This window comes from Phalangium opilio, unplaced genomic scaffold, assembly GCF_054372755.1.
Source record: "Phalangium opilio isolate 3A_F unplaced genomic scaffold, DU_Popi_V2 ptg000329l_1, whole genome shotgun sequence".
In the NCBI taxonomy this organism is placed as follows: domain Eukaryota; kingdom Metazoa; phylum Arthropoda; class Arachnida; order Opiliones; family Phalangiidae; genus Phalangium; species Phalangium opilio.
The window spans coordinates 414,340-430,272 of NW_028324226.1; the positions used below are offsets into that span (position 1 = coordinate 414,340).

Consider the following 15,933-nt stretch of genomic DNA (forward strand, 5'->3'; position numbering starts at 1 on the left):
AAGTAGAAATTAAGAATTTTCCATAATTTCTTTACCTTGGATACTTTGACGGTACTTTTTTTTTTATCTACCTGTTGCTTTTTGGTAAAAGTCGTCGACCTGTTACTCATATTCTAGTCTCACTTTCTTTCTTAGTAACAGGTCCACGACTAAAGCAAGCAAGAAGCATCATCTCCAAAATCCCACAATCCATTTTGACTAGTCTAGCTAGACGAAACCAAACCAAACCGATAAGAGAATCATGATACGTAGAACAGGACGAAATTTTGCCTAAAGCGTAAATTATATTTTTTTTGCACCAACCCTCTCCTTTTTTTCCTCCTTGCATTTAATCGCACACACCGGATGTAATTAGTCACGTGCTCCAAGTACCTATAATTTATTAAGTACCCTTTGAAGAAACAACTACTACCTAATTTTGGTTACGGGGAAATTTACCTGATGAAATGGCAAAAAGTTATTATGGATCCATAAGACGACGTGTCGTCTGTTAACTTTAATCTGGGGTTTTCCGACCTAAATTAGAGCTGTAGAGATAATCTAGACTCTGCTGTGTTTTTGTTTTCCAAAAGTTTTAATCTTAAAATATTTAAAAGAGAGGAAATCTTTCTTGAAAAGTTAATTATTTCGCCGGAAATGGCTCCTTAACCCTCGAAACAAGTAGTCGCGTATTGGTGTGAAAGAAACCAGTTATAGATCAATTATAGGACAGACATAAACAGCAACGGACAAAACCTTCAAATACCGCGAGTGTCCGGCGCGCGCTTTTGCAGGCGCGAGAACTTTTTCCCGCGCTTTCTTAATATTTTTTTTGGCGGGCTTACGGACGGTGCCACGTGCAACTTGAGAAGGAGGGAAACGCCGGGTTGGCTATGGTTAATTTACCCGAGGAATTTTGCACTAATTAATTTAATTTAATTAGCGTTTTCGTGTCGTGATTTTCCTTGATAAGCTATGAATTAGAGTTTAAAAACTGTCTATATTTATGTTAATTATATATTATACGAAATATTCAAATCATATTGCGTGTTTTCTGATATTAAATTTAACCAAACCGGTTTCGTAAAACCTTAAATATTTTAAACCTTTTCTTAAAACTGTTATACCTTAAAATGTAGCTAAGCCTAAATTCAAATTTTCACTTATAAAATACTTTTAAAAAGAGAAAATTACGTTTAAAACCATATTTTCTATTGGAAACAAACATTAAATAAAAAAGGACTAACCGTAGAAACCTTTTTTATGATTTGAAATGATTCAAATGAAAAAAAAAAAATGGAGATGAAAGAAAAAGAAAATGCCCAGAGGCCAGTCAGGTAAAAATACAAAAAATTTGAATTCTTTCCCCCTCATTGGGTAATAAAGATTTAAGCGGTTTCTTCATAAAAAGGTCGGACACTAACCCTTAAAAACGCAATTTAAATAACGAATGTAAACAAGTTGCCCCCCAAAATGGCGCCTGATACACTCGGTAGCATTCAGAATTTAAGTAAGCTTAACCAACGAGACACGCGGATAGACCCCCAAAATGGTTCCTGTAGCATTGTAAACAATTTATTAAACTTCGCATCAAAGGTAGTAAAGTGTCCACTACCTTGAATTCTTACCATGTACGGGTTTGCACGGACGCGACGCCTTGAAATTTTTATAAAATAAAAAATTTCTATATATCCTTTTCGTTAAGTGACGTCACTCCCTACAAGTATAAGCTCTCTAGACCCCTGATTGTGTCATTGCTAGTTCGTGGAACTCGTGCAATTTAAATTTTCGATTTAACTTTACAGCGTTACCAAAGGCGGGAGATGTATTATTTTTAAATTATCTTCGGTGTCAACTAACATCGGAGTTATTCTTTCCCCGCTTTCGTAAATCGCGTTTTGATCTCTGTAATTTTCTTCGCCAAGCGATATATATATTTTTTTTTTCTTTCTTTCTTCTAGGGTCTGAGAAAATTTTAAAGTCCATCCCAATACTAGCTTTCGAAAGAATTTTTAAAGATTTAGCTACGGCATCATTAAGTCGCGCGTTAAGCATTGCGTACATTGTAATTTAGGCTTAGGATAAGAGTAAGGGAAAATATTACGTCACTCGTTACGTAATTACCTTTACATCTACATTGAAGGCCAAACTCCGATGCTATCGCCATCTATGGCGATTTTAAACGCGCGCCATATTTGAAATTGCTTCGGTATGCTGCGTCATGGAAAGCAATTTTAAGCCTAATTTTGTTCGTTAAACCTAAATATGAATGACAAACAGTGCTATGACTCTTTTTTATCGCCTAGTAACTAATTTTAAACTGGAAAATGTTCAAAATTTTTGAAACCTAAGCAGATGTTATTTGAATGTGTTTTGTTAAGCCTAATATGAAAATCAGAACAAAATGTATCACGGAAAGCAATATTTTAAGCCTAATTTTGTTCGTTAAACCTAAATTTGAATGAAAAACAGCACTAAGACTAGTTTCTATCGTCTGGTAATTAATTTCGAATGTGAAAATGTAAATTACCTTCTATAAACAAGCAGACGATATTTGGTAGCCATATTGGGGGTTATTTAAGAGAGAAATAAACCACAATTTTTTTTTCTTGCTTTTCTTTGTATTAATTTTGCAGTTGCATAAAGATATAATTATAAGGTAATTAAAATTTATCAGGAGAGGGAGGGAGGGATGGCGGGACTGTCATTTAAAAACAACAAAGACGAAGAAAACCCGACGACAACAGCAACTTATACTACTTATTTACAATCCATGAGATATTTACAACAAAGAGGGAAAACTCTCTTTTAAAAAAATGTGGGTTACGTATGTAATCTCTTATTAGGGGGTGGAGGTTCCCGAAATTCATTACCATTACCAGAAGGGTGAGAAGGCCTTTTTTGATGACTAACGCCACCGCCACCGCCACCAAATCTTTGTATAGTATACAATAATTTCTCTTGAGTTACTGGGTTTTGTATACTTTCGCAAACGGCTGCGCGTTAAAATAATTGGAAGTAATTTAAATTCAATTATTTTTTTTTGTTTATAAAAGTGCTTTTATAATTAGTATTAATTACCCATTGCAGTTTTGTAGCTATTAGGGAAGGATTTATCCGTTCTTTCTCTCATGAATTTCCATCTTCCATTCTCTAACGTGCATTCAACAATTTTTTTATCGTATTGTTTCAGTTCTTTAGTTATTCTCATTTCAGCAAATGGCGTGTTTAAAGATCCAACATATAATAAACCTTTTGTCTCTCTCAACATCCTAAGAATATTGTATTTTAATTTTAATTAATATAATACTAAAATTTAAACTAAATTTAAACTAAATTGAGGGTTAATTTAATTTTAATTACCCTGGTCGCTGTTCGACAGTTAAAACCAACTTAAAGTCAATAGAATTCAAACTAGGCGGTTTCCATTTCAAAACGTAAGGAGATTGACCACATTGATATGGCTAATGAGTAATGAGTTTAATTTTAATTAAAAATGATGATTAGGGCAAAAACGGATTTATGGGATAAGAATGTTGTTGGAGTTAGTGGAGTTAGCGGAAGGAATTCACTCCCCATCCTCGCATACTTTATTGAGAAAATTCGTCTGCTTATATTTTGACTCCACCCACAAATTCTGTATATAGCTACTAATCTAGAGCAGTCTGGGAAATAAGGATATTTTTTAAACTAGTCCTTTGGACCAGTGACCCCCTAGTGTCCTAAATAATAAACTGGTCTCCTGACTGGTCCCAGCCTTTGTTCTCCAATGGATTTGCAATTAATAAACTGGTCCCGAGGACCAGTAACCCCCATTTCTTTAATTAAAAAACTAGTCCAAGCAATTAATAAACTGGTTTTGGACCAGAGGAAGTGTGCTATTTCCCAGCCTGATCTAGAGATCGAATTTGTGGGTGGAGTCAAAATATAAGCAGACTAAGTTTCTCAATAAAAGTATGCGAGGATGGTACTAGAGGCTAAAGGTACGATCCAACGTTCTTATCCCATAAATCCGTTTTTGATTAGGGTTTAATCTTAATTAAAGTTAATGATACTTACATCAGGAACAGGTTGAAAAATCAATCCATCAACTTCATGTGGAAGGTTATTAGTAAATTCCGGAGACAATAACTAGTAAATTGAAAAGGGGGTTTGTTTCTCTTTTAAATTAATTGATCAATTAACTTTATTAATTAATTATCCTAATTTTGAAAATAAACTTACAGTGGAGGCATAATGAGCGTCCCAAAAATCCTTTCTTCTAACACTAAATGGTTCCTTCATTTTATCAATGAGACCAGATTGCATGGCTTCGTGTCGTGGTTTGATAATTTCTTTTCCAATGCAAAGTAAACGTCTATCAAAATCAGTCCCTCCAACTTCCTGTCCTTCAAACTTAATTATGTCATAGACAAGATAACGCGGGACATCCCTTCCCTCCACTTTATCAATTATCATTTCCTATAATGAATATAATTAATATAATTAATACCTTAACCCTATTAATTAAATTTAAATTTAACTACTTACACCATCAACAAGTGTATTAGTTAAATGTTGTTCAGGATTTTTTCTATGAGGAAATCTCAAATTTGAGACTTGATAGACAGCGTTATCTCGATCAATGAAGAATATTTGATTTTCTCCATCTATTAGCATCATGTAACGAGTTCCGTCAGCTTTCCAACTGACTTTATATGGTTTTTGAGCCAAAAAACTCAAATTTGTAATGTCCATTGATACAGGTTGACTTCCAGGGAAGCCAGTGCTATTCAATTATTAATTAATTGAGGCTATATTTATAATTAATTAAAATTAATTTACCTGTTCCAATGGCACAATTCTTGACATTTACTTTGTACCATGCCGAGCTTAGGTTGAGTTAAGATTGGAACTACACCGGGAACACCCTCCATAAATGTTGGATTCTGTTTAAAGGACAATTATATTATAAATTTTGGTCTAATTATAGTCTATTTTTTAAACAATTACCTTCTTAACAAATTCCTTCCTTCGTTTTTTATTATTTCTTTGCTCAGATGGACCATTATCTCTTCTAATAGCTTCTCCATCATCATCAACAGAATCGTCAAACTCTATTCTCGTCAATTTTCAATTTTACGAGAATAAGAGTTTAAATAACGACCTAGGAAGGATAAAAAGGAGGCAAAGGGGTATTGGAAAGTTTAACAACTAACCGTTGCACCAATCAGGAAGCTCAGGTGGAGGGGGAGTATCAGAGGGATCTCCAAAACGTTGAAATAATTGTTGTAAATAATCTTTTTTGTAGATACCAGGTGGACGAAACTGGTTTTTAATTATAAAGCTAGTTATTTTATGCCCAAAAAATAATTAAATTAAATTTAATAAATAAAACTAACCCTGGCAAAACATTCCACAGCCGCGTCAACTCTGTTTCAAACATTAAGTAATATTGTTAATTTTGGACATTAAAGAGTTTTAAAATGATTAAAAACTTTTAAACTAACCCCCAATTAAGAATTTCAACTAAGTAGGCCACAATTAAGAAGCCAGTTCTATTAAAACCATGAGTGCAATGAACTCCAATGATCTCCAAAGGATGAGAAGATACAAAGTTGTGGCATAAACGTATGAAAGTTTCTGTTTGTTCTTGAGAAGGGCATTCACCGTGACTGAATAGAATTTAACAACAAATTCAATGTCTAGTGTGATTAATTTAACTTAAATATTTAAATGGCCTACCCTCTACATTGAAGTTTAACGTATTTAATTCCCATTTTTTCCACATCTTTTTTATCATAGAACCGGCTAGTGTTAGTTAAATCAATCCAAAGTCCCATCTTGACCTTAATTAGTAATTAACTAGTCAATATAGTACTTAGTATTATATTATATAAAGACCATACATTTTGGTTTTTTAATGATGCAATGAATAAATTGGGGGTGAATCTATTAGCTTCAGGAACTTCATCATTGAAAGATGTACTCAGAGGAGTTTTGAAGGGCATAAATACATCTTGAAGATGTTACGGGTTAAATAAGATGTAAAATTTTATATATTAACACACCACTTCTATACCCACCAGCTATAAGTTGACCTTTTCTAGGGCAATTAAGCCAGCGAGGAGGAATGGAGTTTCCATTCTTAAAATCACCCATTTTAAGCTATAACACAGCTTAGAATACTGAAAATAACACTATATTATGTTGAAGTTATTCGTGTATGTTGGTTTTTAACATAATAAAATAGTTTTAGTTCAGGTTATACAACAGTAATAAGAATAGAAAGACTAATTCCAAGAGTAGACATAATTATTTAGACCAAGGCTTAACTTAAACCATGAACAAAAACTAAACACCTCAAGCCTAAACTTGATAAAAATCAAAGCAAGCTCAATATAGTGTTACAAAATACATTCATACTTACGTTATTATCCAAATCCTAATTAATTCGGCTACTTAAATTCATTAATTGGCCTGAAAATAATACGCGGTCCGCGGAAGACCTTTGAGGTAAAAATTGGTAAGTGCCAACTTTGACACTTACAGTAGGTCAGTTCGGTTCACTTCAATGGAATATCGGAGTCCACCTAAAATAGTGGTCGTAGTTTGTAGACGAGTTGAACTTGATACCGGGTTCAAAAACGTTTTTAAGTATAATTACAATTAAAATACATCTTAAACTAAGAAATAAAACTAACTCAAATCATCCCTAAGTTAATTTCCGTATCGGGTTTTCGATATAAACAATCTAAACTCATGAAGACTCGTTTTCTATAAAATTCAGAGCTGTCAATTTTAGGCTTAACGACTGGACCCATGCTGGAAAGCCAACATTCCGTAATCTAAATACTAAAAAAATAACTTTTAATTAATTAACATTAAGTTTATTAAATAGTTTCTGTGGGTAAGTAGGCTTATAAATATATTAAAAAACAAACACTTTAAAAGTAACTCCTACCTCACACTCACAGTTCACATGAAATGGAAATAATTAAAGCCCTTACACTTCGCTTTGGACATTTGATGTTAAATATTTTGGGGATTATTCGTAGAGCGTTTTGTTGCTTTCGTAGACGTCGCAGAGCTTCGGATGTTGGCCTTCCAATATCATCCAATGATATAAAACATTCCTCATTAAATTCTGTAGGAAATACCCCTCCCCCCCCCCAAAAAAAAGAAGAAGAAGAAAAGAATCGCTAAAATTCTCTTTTTGACAACAGAATTCAGTTCCTGAATTGCAAAATTGGGATTCATGGAATGAAAATGAAGCTCCTTTATCCATCCTAATTGATCAAAAGAATACCTGCGTTAACCGTAACGCTTCTTCTCAAAGGTCTGACAGAAATTCCCTTTCCGAGGAAGTAAAGGAAGACCTCTACGATGATTTATTCAAAGAATTGACACCAGCAATAACAAAAACTAAAAAAGTAATTAAAGGAAAAATTAATTAGGACTGATTTTTAAATAAAATAATGTTTATGTTTAAATATTTCAGTATGTAATAAAGAAAACTACAACAGATGACCAAAGAATGACAGATTTAAGTAGTTCAAGACTGGCCGTTGATCTTAAAGCCTCTTTATTACAGAGTGTTAGTTTTTATTAGTAACTTTTTAATTACTAATAATGTTATTTAATTAAATCTTTGTTCATAGGGTTCGGAATTAGGAGTCATAGAAGATAATGTAGAAACGTGGGAAGATGTGGCGGCCAATGAAGATTTATGGGATAGTGATCAAATTTTGAAAGCGCAGAAACAGGAAGAAAGGGAAAAAAGATTAGCGGAACATCAACGCAGAAAATTAGAGAAAGAAACTCAACGCATCGAAAAACCAGACAATACGCCAATCGCCATGAAACTGAGCTGATGGGGAAAGGCTCTTTTCAATTGAAAGGGTGAAAAATTATAATAAATAAACTGGACATCGAAACTTTAAAACAAAGTTTACGTAATATTAATTCACATTTGAATAAACGTGTTTTATTTTCTTCTAAAACGTTAAATCTAGAGAAAAATTTTGTATTTACTATATTTAAATATAAATAAGTTTGGGGCAATTAGTTATAATTAGTGTAAATGTATTTGGAATGAATGCCGCAGCCTAAAGCAGCTCGTAACTAGTCTTTAAATATAATATTTTAAGCTAAAGATTAATGAAACGTTTTTTCATTTGTAATAATAATTTAAGGTGAAACTTTGCGAATAAAATTAATGATGAAAGAATGAGATTACTTTTCTTAAATTAATAGTTACACAGCACAAGAGACGGCGCTGTTATTTGGGAAACCAAGGCCACGAGGCCCCGGGAAATTTGAAATATTACACTAGGCTTAAGGAAAGGTCAAAGGGCGAATAGATGTTAGTAATATTATTAGGAGAGATAGGAAGAAAGAAGAAATTTCAAGAATATCACATTTTTTAATAAAAATTTACATATTTTGGCACAAACTCTCATTTGGAAATAACAGTCGGAAATTCAAAACTCAGTAAGCCTTGGTCTACATTATTTTTCATTATTTCTAACTTCTAAGGTAGAAACTAATGAAAAATAAATATTAATTTTCTAATATTTGGTTTCAGCGGCGTTTGCTTTAGTGATATTAGAAGGCTCATTTAGATTTAATGCCCTTTGATGGGAGCCCGGATTAAAATTGGGCATAATAGTCATCATTTCCCGATCTCTTTCCCCGGGCGATTTTTGACTCTGAGATTGAAAGTTTGAAACGACTGCCAGAGAGAAAAGTTCAGCAAAGAATGAAGGAAAGGTTTCAGAGATAAAGAGCAGTTAGTAATGAAAACGGACGATATGGTTAAAAGATATTAATGGCGTTTCAACGAGCCCCTTTAATGTCGTCTACTTATACTTTCGTAACTCGAGTGATGTTGCAACAGTGAGTGAGCACGTATGAGGACACTCTGAGAGACCAAATTCTACGTAAGCCCCCCCCCTTCAAAACCATTACCGCACTGTGGTTCGGTATGTGAGTTTCGCACATGTGTAATCGGCGCAAGAGAGAGGGGAAAAAAATCTGATTAGTTTCTCAATCTGGCTCCTCGGCTGTGCGACGAGGTAGGTGTGCGTGAGAGTGATATCGGGCTGTGCCGTGATAGTTACCATCCCCCTTCCATCTTTGACTCTACTTCTCATACGTGCTCACTGGTTGCAATGGGATCTTTGTAACGTCAGTCAGCGTTAATTACGAGAAGTAATTAAGGGCAATAAATACCAGCATTGGGTATCATTTGCGAGGATGACTGCAAAGACTGTATTGAACAACGTCCTGCGCGACTCAACAGCGTCAAGGATTGAGTACAAATGGAATTACTATGAAATGATCGATCCCGCTCACCACCACGAGGATCTCCGAATTCCTTTTTACGAGGACAATTCGGGAACATCTTTTTCAACTCGCTTCGAACCTTAATTTAATTTTTACCAGAACAATATGACGTACGTCAAAGCGGAACGGGTTGTTGGCGGCAATTTTAACAGGGGTTACTTACCTCCCCATTCAGGAAACAATATAAAAACGCAACCACAGATCCCTAAAAGAAATATAAAATATTGGGAAGGACATAAACTTTGAGTCCTCGGAAGAAATAATCCTCTTAAGATCCCATAGAGTAAAAAGTTGGCTTATCTCTTAGGTAACCGTTAATTATAGCTTAAGAACTATGGATTGTCTTACTTGAAAAGATGAGAAGAAAACGTCAGCGTAAAGCCAAACTACTTCGGTCATTTCGCCGACCCCAATGTCCGCCGCTAATGCCATGGCCAAAAGAAGGGCGTAATGTACTCCAAATAACGGGACAAGGACCAAGGTGGATTTGAACCATTTTCGGTAACGATAATGACGCGCTTGAGGAGCTTGAGCCGCGAATAACTTCGAGAAAAGTACTCGCGTTATGTTGAGAAACAGCGCGAAATTTACCTTTAAAAAAAATAAAACCAAGACAAAAACTTAAAAAAGATCCATATTTTTCCACTCCGAAATTTTAATATCTTATAAAATGCATTCTTCAGCGTTTTCATGGGCCATTTTTATGGTAAATTCAAGCGTAAACGCTTTTAAGCCTCTCGTGGTATCTAAAAAAATCGTAAAATTCCACCGGAGATTGATGCTTGCCGCCCGCTAAAACGCTTAAGTCTTAAAAAGGGTTGAATACCTTTTTGCTGAAGTTTCAAATGTTTAAAACTTTGTAGGTATTTTAAACCCACGTAAAAAGCCTCCTTTAGAAATAACGACGCGTCCTTGTGTAAAAATATAACCGTAATTTTCGTCCCGCAAATAAATGAGAGTTGCAACAAAGCAGAGACGCGAACAAAAGTAACATTCTTAAACGACAAGTAAGCCGTACGAAGCTTGATAATACCATAAGTTAATGAGATATGTTCCATAAGATTGCCACTGGTTACTGTGAGCTTGTCATGCAGTGACCTGGTGAGGCGCTGTCTTAGGCTTAGTACAAACCAAATAGGATGATGGACTGCAAAACTAACCGAGTGTAGTCAATTCTCGCGTCTTTTATGGAACTAGCTCTCAGTAAGTCTCTAGCATTATGAAGTATAGATAGTGACATACTTATGAAACATATCTTGTGAACTTATGGTTAATACTTACAACTATGGAGAGAGTAATTGGTCCTCTAATAATCCAAAAGTACGCGGTAATTTCGTTGGTGGTCCAACACCTATTTACGGAATTAAAGAACATCTTATCAATCTGTCATCCCTCCCCCAAAAACTAAGTCACATTTGTTAAATCCCCCCCCCCCAACACACTGTGATCTCAACCCCTCTCTCGCCGTTAAGAGTGTGTGACGTAATTTATGGACGGTCCCCGTTTGGATATATGAGAAATATTATCTTACAGATTATTATCTAATAAAGCTCTAACGATGACCCATGGTAGAATGAACAACAATGGGATCCCTATTAAAGATAGAGAACAATGGATATCATTAAAAAGGTATTTTCGGATATGATCAAAAATAATGACACAAACCAAGGAAAATAAAGGATTAGCATTCCTAGAAGGCTTTTGTTCAAACTTACCCCACCCCGCTATGACGTATCGGGCGATTCCGCTGGCGTCGGTAAACATGGATAAGAATATAAGGTTGTGCAAATACAGACCCTCCATCAAGATCAAGCTATAATTGGCCATTAAGGAATACTGCCAAAAACTAGTGAAGATTTTACATTGAATGCTCTGAAATAATGGATGGTATACGAAAACCCATATTAATAATAAAATAATAAAATAATAATAATAATAAAATGGCTTAGCAATATCATTAACAATAACAGAAGTCTTTGTCATAAATAGCAATTGAACACTTTCACCTAGTTTAACCACGAGTTTATATGTTCCATAAGTATGACACTACCTATACTTCGTAATGCTAGAGACTTACTGAGAGCTAGTTCGAGAACGACAAGCGAGAATTGACTACACTCGGTTAGTTTTGCAATTTAGTCTGTACTAAGCCTTTGACATCGCCAAAACTAGGCGTCACTTTACGAAAATCTATGACCTACGTCACTTCATGACAAGCTCTCAGTAACCAGTGACAAACTTATGGAGGAACATATCTTATGAACTTATGGTTTAACAAAGTGACTTTGGAAACGTCCCCAAAATACAACCGATGTCTATGTTACTTAAAACTTTCGTCGCGGTTTTCCAAGGCGCTAAAATACTATGGCTTCTTTACCGGAAGCGATTTGGAAGCTAAACGACAAGTTTCCTTCTGATGTTGACATTAAAAGTTTCCCCAAAAGGATTTTAAGTCTAACGGTCACCCTAAGTTTTGGGATTTTTCTGGGGAGATTAGGGCCGCGTATACGTCAAAGATTTGGCAACATCGATTTTAAAACAAAAGATTTAAAACCCAACAGAATAGACAAGTATTGTAAAACGTATGTTGGTTTTATTTACATTATCCCAGGCGTTGTCAACTTGAAGTCCACCAGCGGGATCGTTGATTAATGACAGGGATTCCGAAGATGGTTCATTGGTGTCCGAGTGATCTCCGTTACTTTCGTTGTATCCGTACAAAGCGTCCTTCAAAAGGAACATGAAACCCCGAACGATAAAAGAGAGGAACAACTGCAAGTGCAATTTATTCCTGGGACATCGCAAACGCCTGCCAAAACCAAGAACGCGAAAGATTTGTTTTATTTGTAGTTAAAGAGGCTCAGACAACAACACTGTGTTTCAGGGTTCGGACGGAAGACCCCTGACACTTCCAGGTTATCCCTGACCAAATTTTGCCAATATTCCTGACCATTTTAAAGGGGCTAACCGGCGCTGTTGGGGTGAACCCGCCCTTAGTTCAGGGGGAAAACACCCAGCCCTTTGGCCATAAGGAATGGCACCACCGTCGCGGTGGGCGGGTAAGCAATATACTAACCAACAGTTTGACCCCCCCTTCACCCCAACAGCTCCGGCCAGGCCCTTTAAGGTGTTCACCAGAGCCCACTTCATCACGCCTGCTATACATTTTACATTGCTCGAAGCATGGTTCGATACACCAAATGAAATCCCTGAGTTATCCCTGACTTTTTAAGGAAAAATATTAAATCCCTGACTTTCTCCCCAATTTTACAAATTCCTGACTTATCCAGGTTCCGTAAGAACCCTGTGGTTGTGAAAAAAAAAGCCCCTTTGGGTAAATCTTTGCATTTTTAAGAAATATGGGTCATTTTGACTTATTACGATAGCCAATGGGCAGAAATATATTCAACGCCCCCCGGCCAGTAGTTTAAAATTTGAAACGAATGTGATCGATGTATAACGAGCGATCAAACGTTTCACCTCCATTTCATTCAAGACATTTCAGTCAATTTCCACAACTTGCCAAACTTCTTAAAGGGAGGGTGAAGTCTAAAATCAAGTGATTTTTAATCGATTCTTCTACCAATCTTATTTATTTATTTATTTATTTATCAAGTATACATATTCGCTAAGCCTTTTTTGTCTAGGCTTCTATGCAAATAGAAAAAAGAGTTATGTATGAAAAAACATGTAATTATGGAGCAAAAAAAAAAAAAAAAAGAAAAAAAGGAGGGGAGTGGGTGAACAAAATTTTAAGAATTTAAACTATAAAAAATAGAAACTTTTTGACGAAACGTGTGACGATTTTGAAGTTGAACTAAATTAGATGGGAGATTATTCCAGTCATGAATGGCAGTGAAGGTGACATGATTGAGGCGAAAATTTGATTTAACGAGAGGCTTAACCAATTTGAGGGCGTGACCACGGGTGATGGTTGTGGATTTGGTGAAAAATTCACTTGTTTCCAAATCAAGGCGGCCGTGGAAAAAGTCGTGTAAAAGGCAGAGATTGTTCACGCGATGTCTTAAAGAAACTGATTGAATCCGCAATGCAGCTAGGCGATCGGGTGCGGGAAGTCTAGATATTCGTTGCGGAAGCTTCGAAAAAGCATTTTGAGCCTTCTGCAAGATCTTGGCATCACCTAAGAGAGATGGTGTCCAAATCGGCGATGCATAGTCAAGTATCGGAAGAACCAGAGAGTTATATAACCCACGAATAAGTTTCTCCGATCGATGGTGTATATTTCGTCGAACCAATCCAGTGGTGGATCTGAGACGCTTGCAGACTTTGTTGGATTGGCTTGAAAATTTCAACTTGGTGTCCACCAGAACCCCTAGATCCTCTTCCGTCGCGAGCGAACGAATTGGGGTACCATTTATGAGGTATACGTTGTTCGGGTTATGACGACCAAGATGAAGAACCGCACACTTACTGGCATTGAAGCGCATATCGTGATCAAGTGCCCAATTCGCAACAGCGTCCAAATCATCTTGTAGGAGGCGACAATCAGCCATATTACGAATGCGAAAGGATAACTTAGTGTCGTCCGCGAATAAAAGGACAAGAGCATGTCGCACGACAGATGGAAGCGAGTTGATGTAGACGTTGAATAATAGGGGCCCAAGAATGGAACCTTGGGGTACCCCGCGCTTCACAGCACCCAAAGAAGACATTTCGCCGTGCAGAACCACTCGCTGTGTACGACCGCATAGGTACGACCTCAACCATTCCAAAGCGTCTCCAGTGACGCCCGCTAACTCCAATGTATGCAGCAAACCAGTATGAGAGACAGTGTCGAAAGCCTTCGAAAAGTCCAAATATATAATGTCAACACTCGAACCATCGTCTAGCCATTTCGCCCACGTAGTGGTGGCAACGAGCAAATTGGTGATGCATGACTTCCGAGGAAGGAACCCATGTTGAGCCCGGCTGAAGAAGGTGATGGCTTCGAGATGAGCACGCAGCTGAACGTGGACTAGTCTTTCAGCAATTTTAGGAATGTGATTCAGCACACTGATCGGTCTGTAGTTCGAGGGATCTATACGCGATCCATTCTTATGTAGAGGCGTGATGTTGGCCTCTTTCCACTGGTCCGGGAGAGTGCACGTAGAGAAGGAATAATTGAGTAGCCGATGAACTGGTGCCAGCAATTCAAGTGCGAGACGGCGTAGTAGAAGAGGGTGAATACCGTCTGAACCAGGAGACTTATTCGTAGGTAATTGATGGAGTTCGACTAAAATAGCTTCAGGTAGACAATCAAAATGGGCAAGAGTACGGGTAGCAGTAGAAGGGAGCATAGTACGGTCGACAAACGAGGGACAAGAATGGTGACCAGAATCCGAAACCACCGATACGAAGAACTCATTTAAAGCATCAGCCGCGTCCCGAATAGAAGTGGTTTGAGAGCCATCAGAACGAGTTATATGCGTAATTTTGTGACGGCATTTTCTAAATCGATTTATGTAATTGTAGAAACTTTTTGGATTATCCTTTATACGGGAAGCCAATATGTTTTCTTGCTTCCGTCGTAGTTTGCGAAGATGATTAGTGTTGGAGTTTCGAAATTTCTTATATAAATCGTACTGGGCATTCACAACGCGCTCACTGGCATGCTGACGCTTTAGTTTAGAAAGTTTCTTCCAAGCTGCTTGCTTAAGTTGACGTGAACGAGTAGTCCGAGCAGCTGGTGATGGCTTTGGCAATTCCTTGCGAAATGGGATAAAAGCGTTTATCCCAGCCTGTAATACCAAATCGAAAGCAGTCCACAAGTCATCGATGTTGTCAGCGGATAAGATATTATCCCAGTCAGTGTTCCAAAGGTAGCCGGAGAATGAATCATAATCACCCTGGTAGAAGTTGCGTGTAGGGCGAAAAGTATCGGACTTTGCACTAAGGCAGGTTTCAAAGAGCACAACGCAATGATCACTAGTACCCACAGGAGCATGGATCGTCGGATTGAAGGATAGAATGGGATCCGAGCAGAAGATAAGGTCCAGGACAGAGTCCTTCATAGAAGCCCCGCCGAAACGCGTTGCATCCAGCACGATTTGGGTTAAACTGCTGTCGATAATGCACTCTAAAAACGACTTGGCATGCTGGGTGGCCCCCGGGTAGGGAATAACCGATGTCCAGTCTAGTCCAGGGTAGTTGAAGTCTCCAAGAAGGAGAAGCAAATGATGGTTAACATCACAGAAGTCCGTGAGGGCCTTGATGTAGTTGGTAGTGAAGACATGATTACTGTATATCGGATTCGGCGAGCGATAGACAACAGAAACGACCAATGTAGTAGACCCCAGTACAATTAAAACAGCCAATGAGTCAACACCCTCATAATCTCCGGCCTGAGGGAGAATTGGATCCAATTCCCGAGACTTGAAAGAGTCCAATAGGTATAAGGCAACACCGCCACCCCTTGAAACACCGCAACGGTCGGCACGGTAAAGCGTAAATGAGGGTACGTGAAATTCACTATTTAAGTGCTCGGATGTCCACCAAGTTTCAGTTAACGCGACAATAACGGCGTTATGACGAGAAATTAGGTTCACAAGTTCAGTAAATTTATAGTTATTGGCGATACTGCGTGCGTTTGTTAACAAGCCCGTGAAGGATGACCGAGTATTAGCACAC

At 37.2% G+C, this 15,933-nt stretch overlaps 3 protein-coding genes and 1 long non-coding RNA gene across 11 annotated transcripts in view; 2 read left to right on the forward strand and 2 right to left on the reverse strand.

Moving 5' to 3' along the window:
* The first annotated feature begins 150 nt into the window (after positions 1-150).
* On the forward strand, positions 151-2,592 carry LOC149610147 (uncharacterized). The gene is made up of 2 exons (XR_016376807.1): positions 151-1,316; positions 1,941-2,592. It is a non-coding gene; the product is annotated as an uncharacterized LOC149610147 (long non-coding RNA).
* Positions 2,593-6,802, reverse strand: mRNA-cap (RNA guanylyltransferase and 5'-phosphatase mRNA capping enzyme). 2 transcript variants are annotated; one of them, XM_089859608.1, is made up of 16 exons: positions 6,663-6,802; positions 6,389-6,551; positions 6,045-6,146; positions 5,868-5,977; positions 5,704-5,807; positions 5,469-5,633; positions 5,361-5,391; positions 5,178-5,286; positions 4,972-5,075; positions 4,804-4,907; positions 4,510-4,747; positions 4,204-4,440; positions 4,039-4,110; positions 3,343-3,443; positions 3,061-3,251; positions 2,593-2,975 (listed from the first exon to the last, which is right to left on the reverse strand). In XM_089859608.1, exons 3-16 carry the CDS (start codon positions 6,118-6,120, stop codon positions 2,803-2,805), a joined length of 1,815 nt encoding a protein of 604 aa, XP_089715734.1. In that variant the 5' UTR covers positions 6,121-6,146; positions 6,389-6,551; positions 6,663-6,802; the 3' UTR covers positions 2,593-2,802. The 2 variants fall into 2 exon arrangements, with proteins under 2 accessions (XP_089715734.1, XP_089715735.1); XM_089859609.1 differs by having other exon boundaries at positions 6,045-6,158.
* Positions 6,803-6,941: 139 nt separating this feature from the next.
* Positions 6,942-15,933, reverse strand: part of LOC149610149 (parathyroid hormone/parathyroid hormone-related peptide receptor-like) — a 28,562-nt gene continuing 19,570 nt past the window's right edge. For 2 of the 7 annotated variants that reach the window (XM_089859612.1, XM_089859611.1), the window contains 8 exons: positions 11,908-12,115; positions 11,022-11,178; positions 10,838-10,898; positions 10,588-10,657; positions 9,655-9,897; positions 9,470-9,511; positions 9,193-9,385; positions 7,926-8,692 (listed from right to left, as the gene is read on the reverse strand). In XM_089859612.1, the coding sequence (XP_089715738.1) occupies positions 8,529-8,692; positions 9,193-9,385; positions 9,470-9,511; positions 9,655-9,897; positions 10,588-10,657; positions 10,838-10,898; positions 11,022-11,178; positions 11,908-12,115 (1,138 nt within the window). In that variant the 3' untranslated portion in view covers positions 7,926-8,528. Of the gene's footprint in view, positions 7,121-7,246; positions 7,384-7,925; positions 8,693-9,192; positions 9,386-9,469; positions 9,512-9,654; positions 9,898-10,587; positions 10,658-10,837; positions 10,899-11,021; positions 11,179-11,907; positions 12,116-15,933 lie in introns of those variants that run through there. The other 5 variants (XR_016376805.1, XR_016376804.1, XR_016376806.1 and 2 more) reach the window with 5 other exon arrangements.
* LOC149610150 (uncharacterized) lies at positions 6,946-8,191 on the forward strand. The gene is made up of 4 exons (XM_089859618.1): positions 6,946-7,107; positions 7,185-7,391; positions 7,460-7,555; positions 7,620-8,191. Exons 1-4 carry the CDS (start codon positions 6,946-6,948, stop codon positions 7,830-7,832), a joined length of 678 nt encoding a protein of 225 aa, XP_089715744.1. The 3' UTR covers positions 7,833-8,191.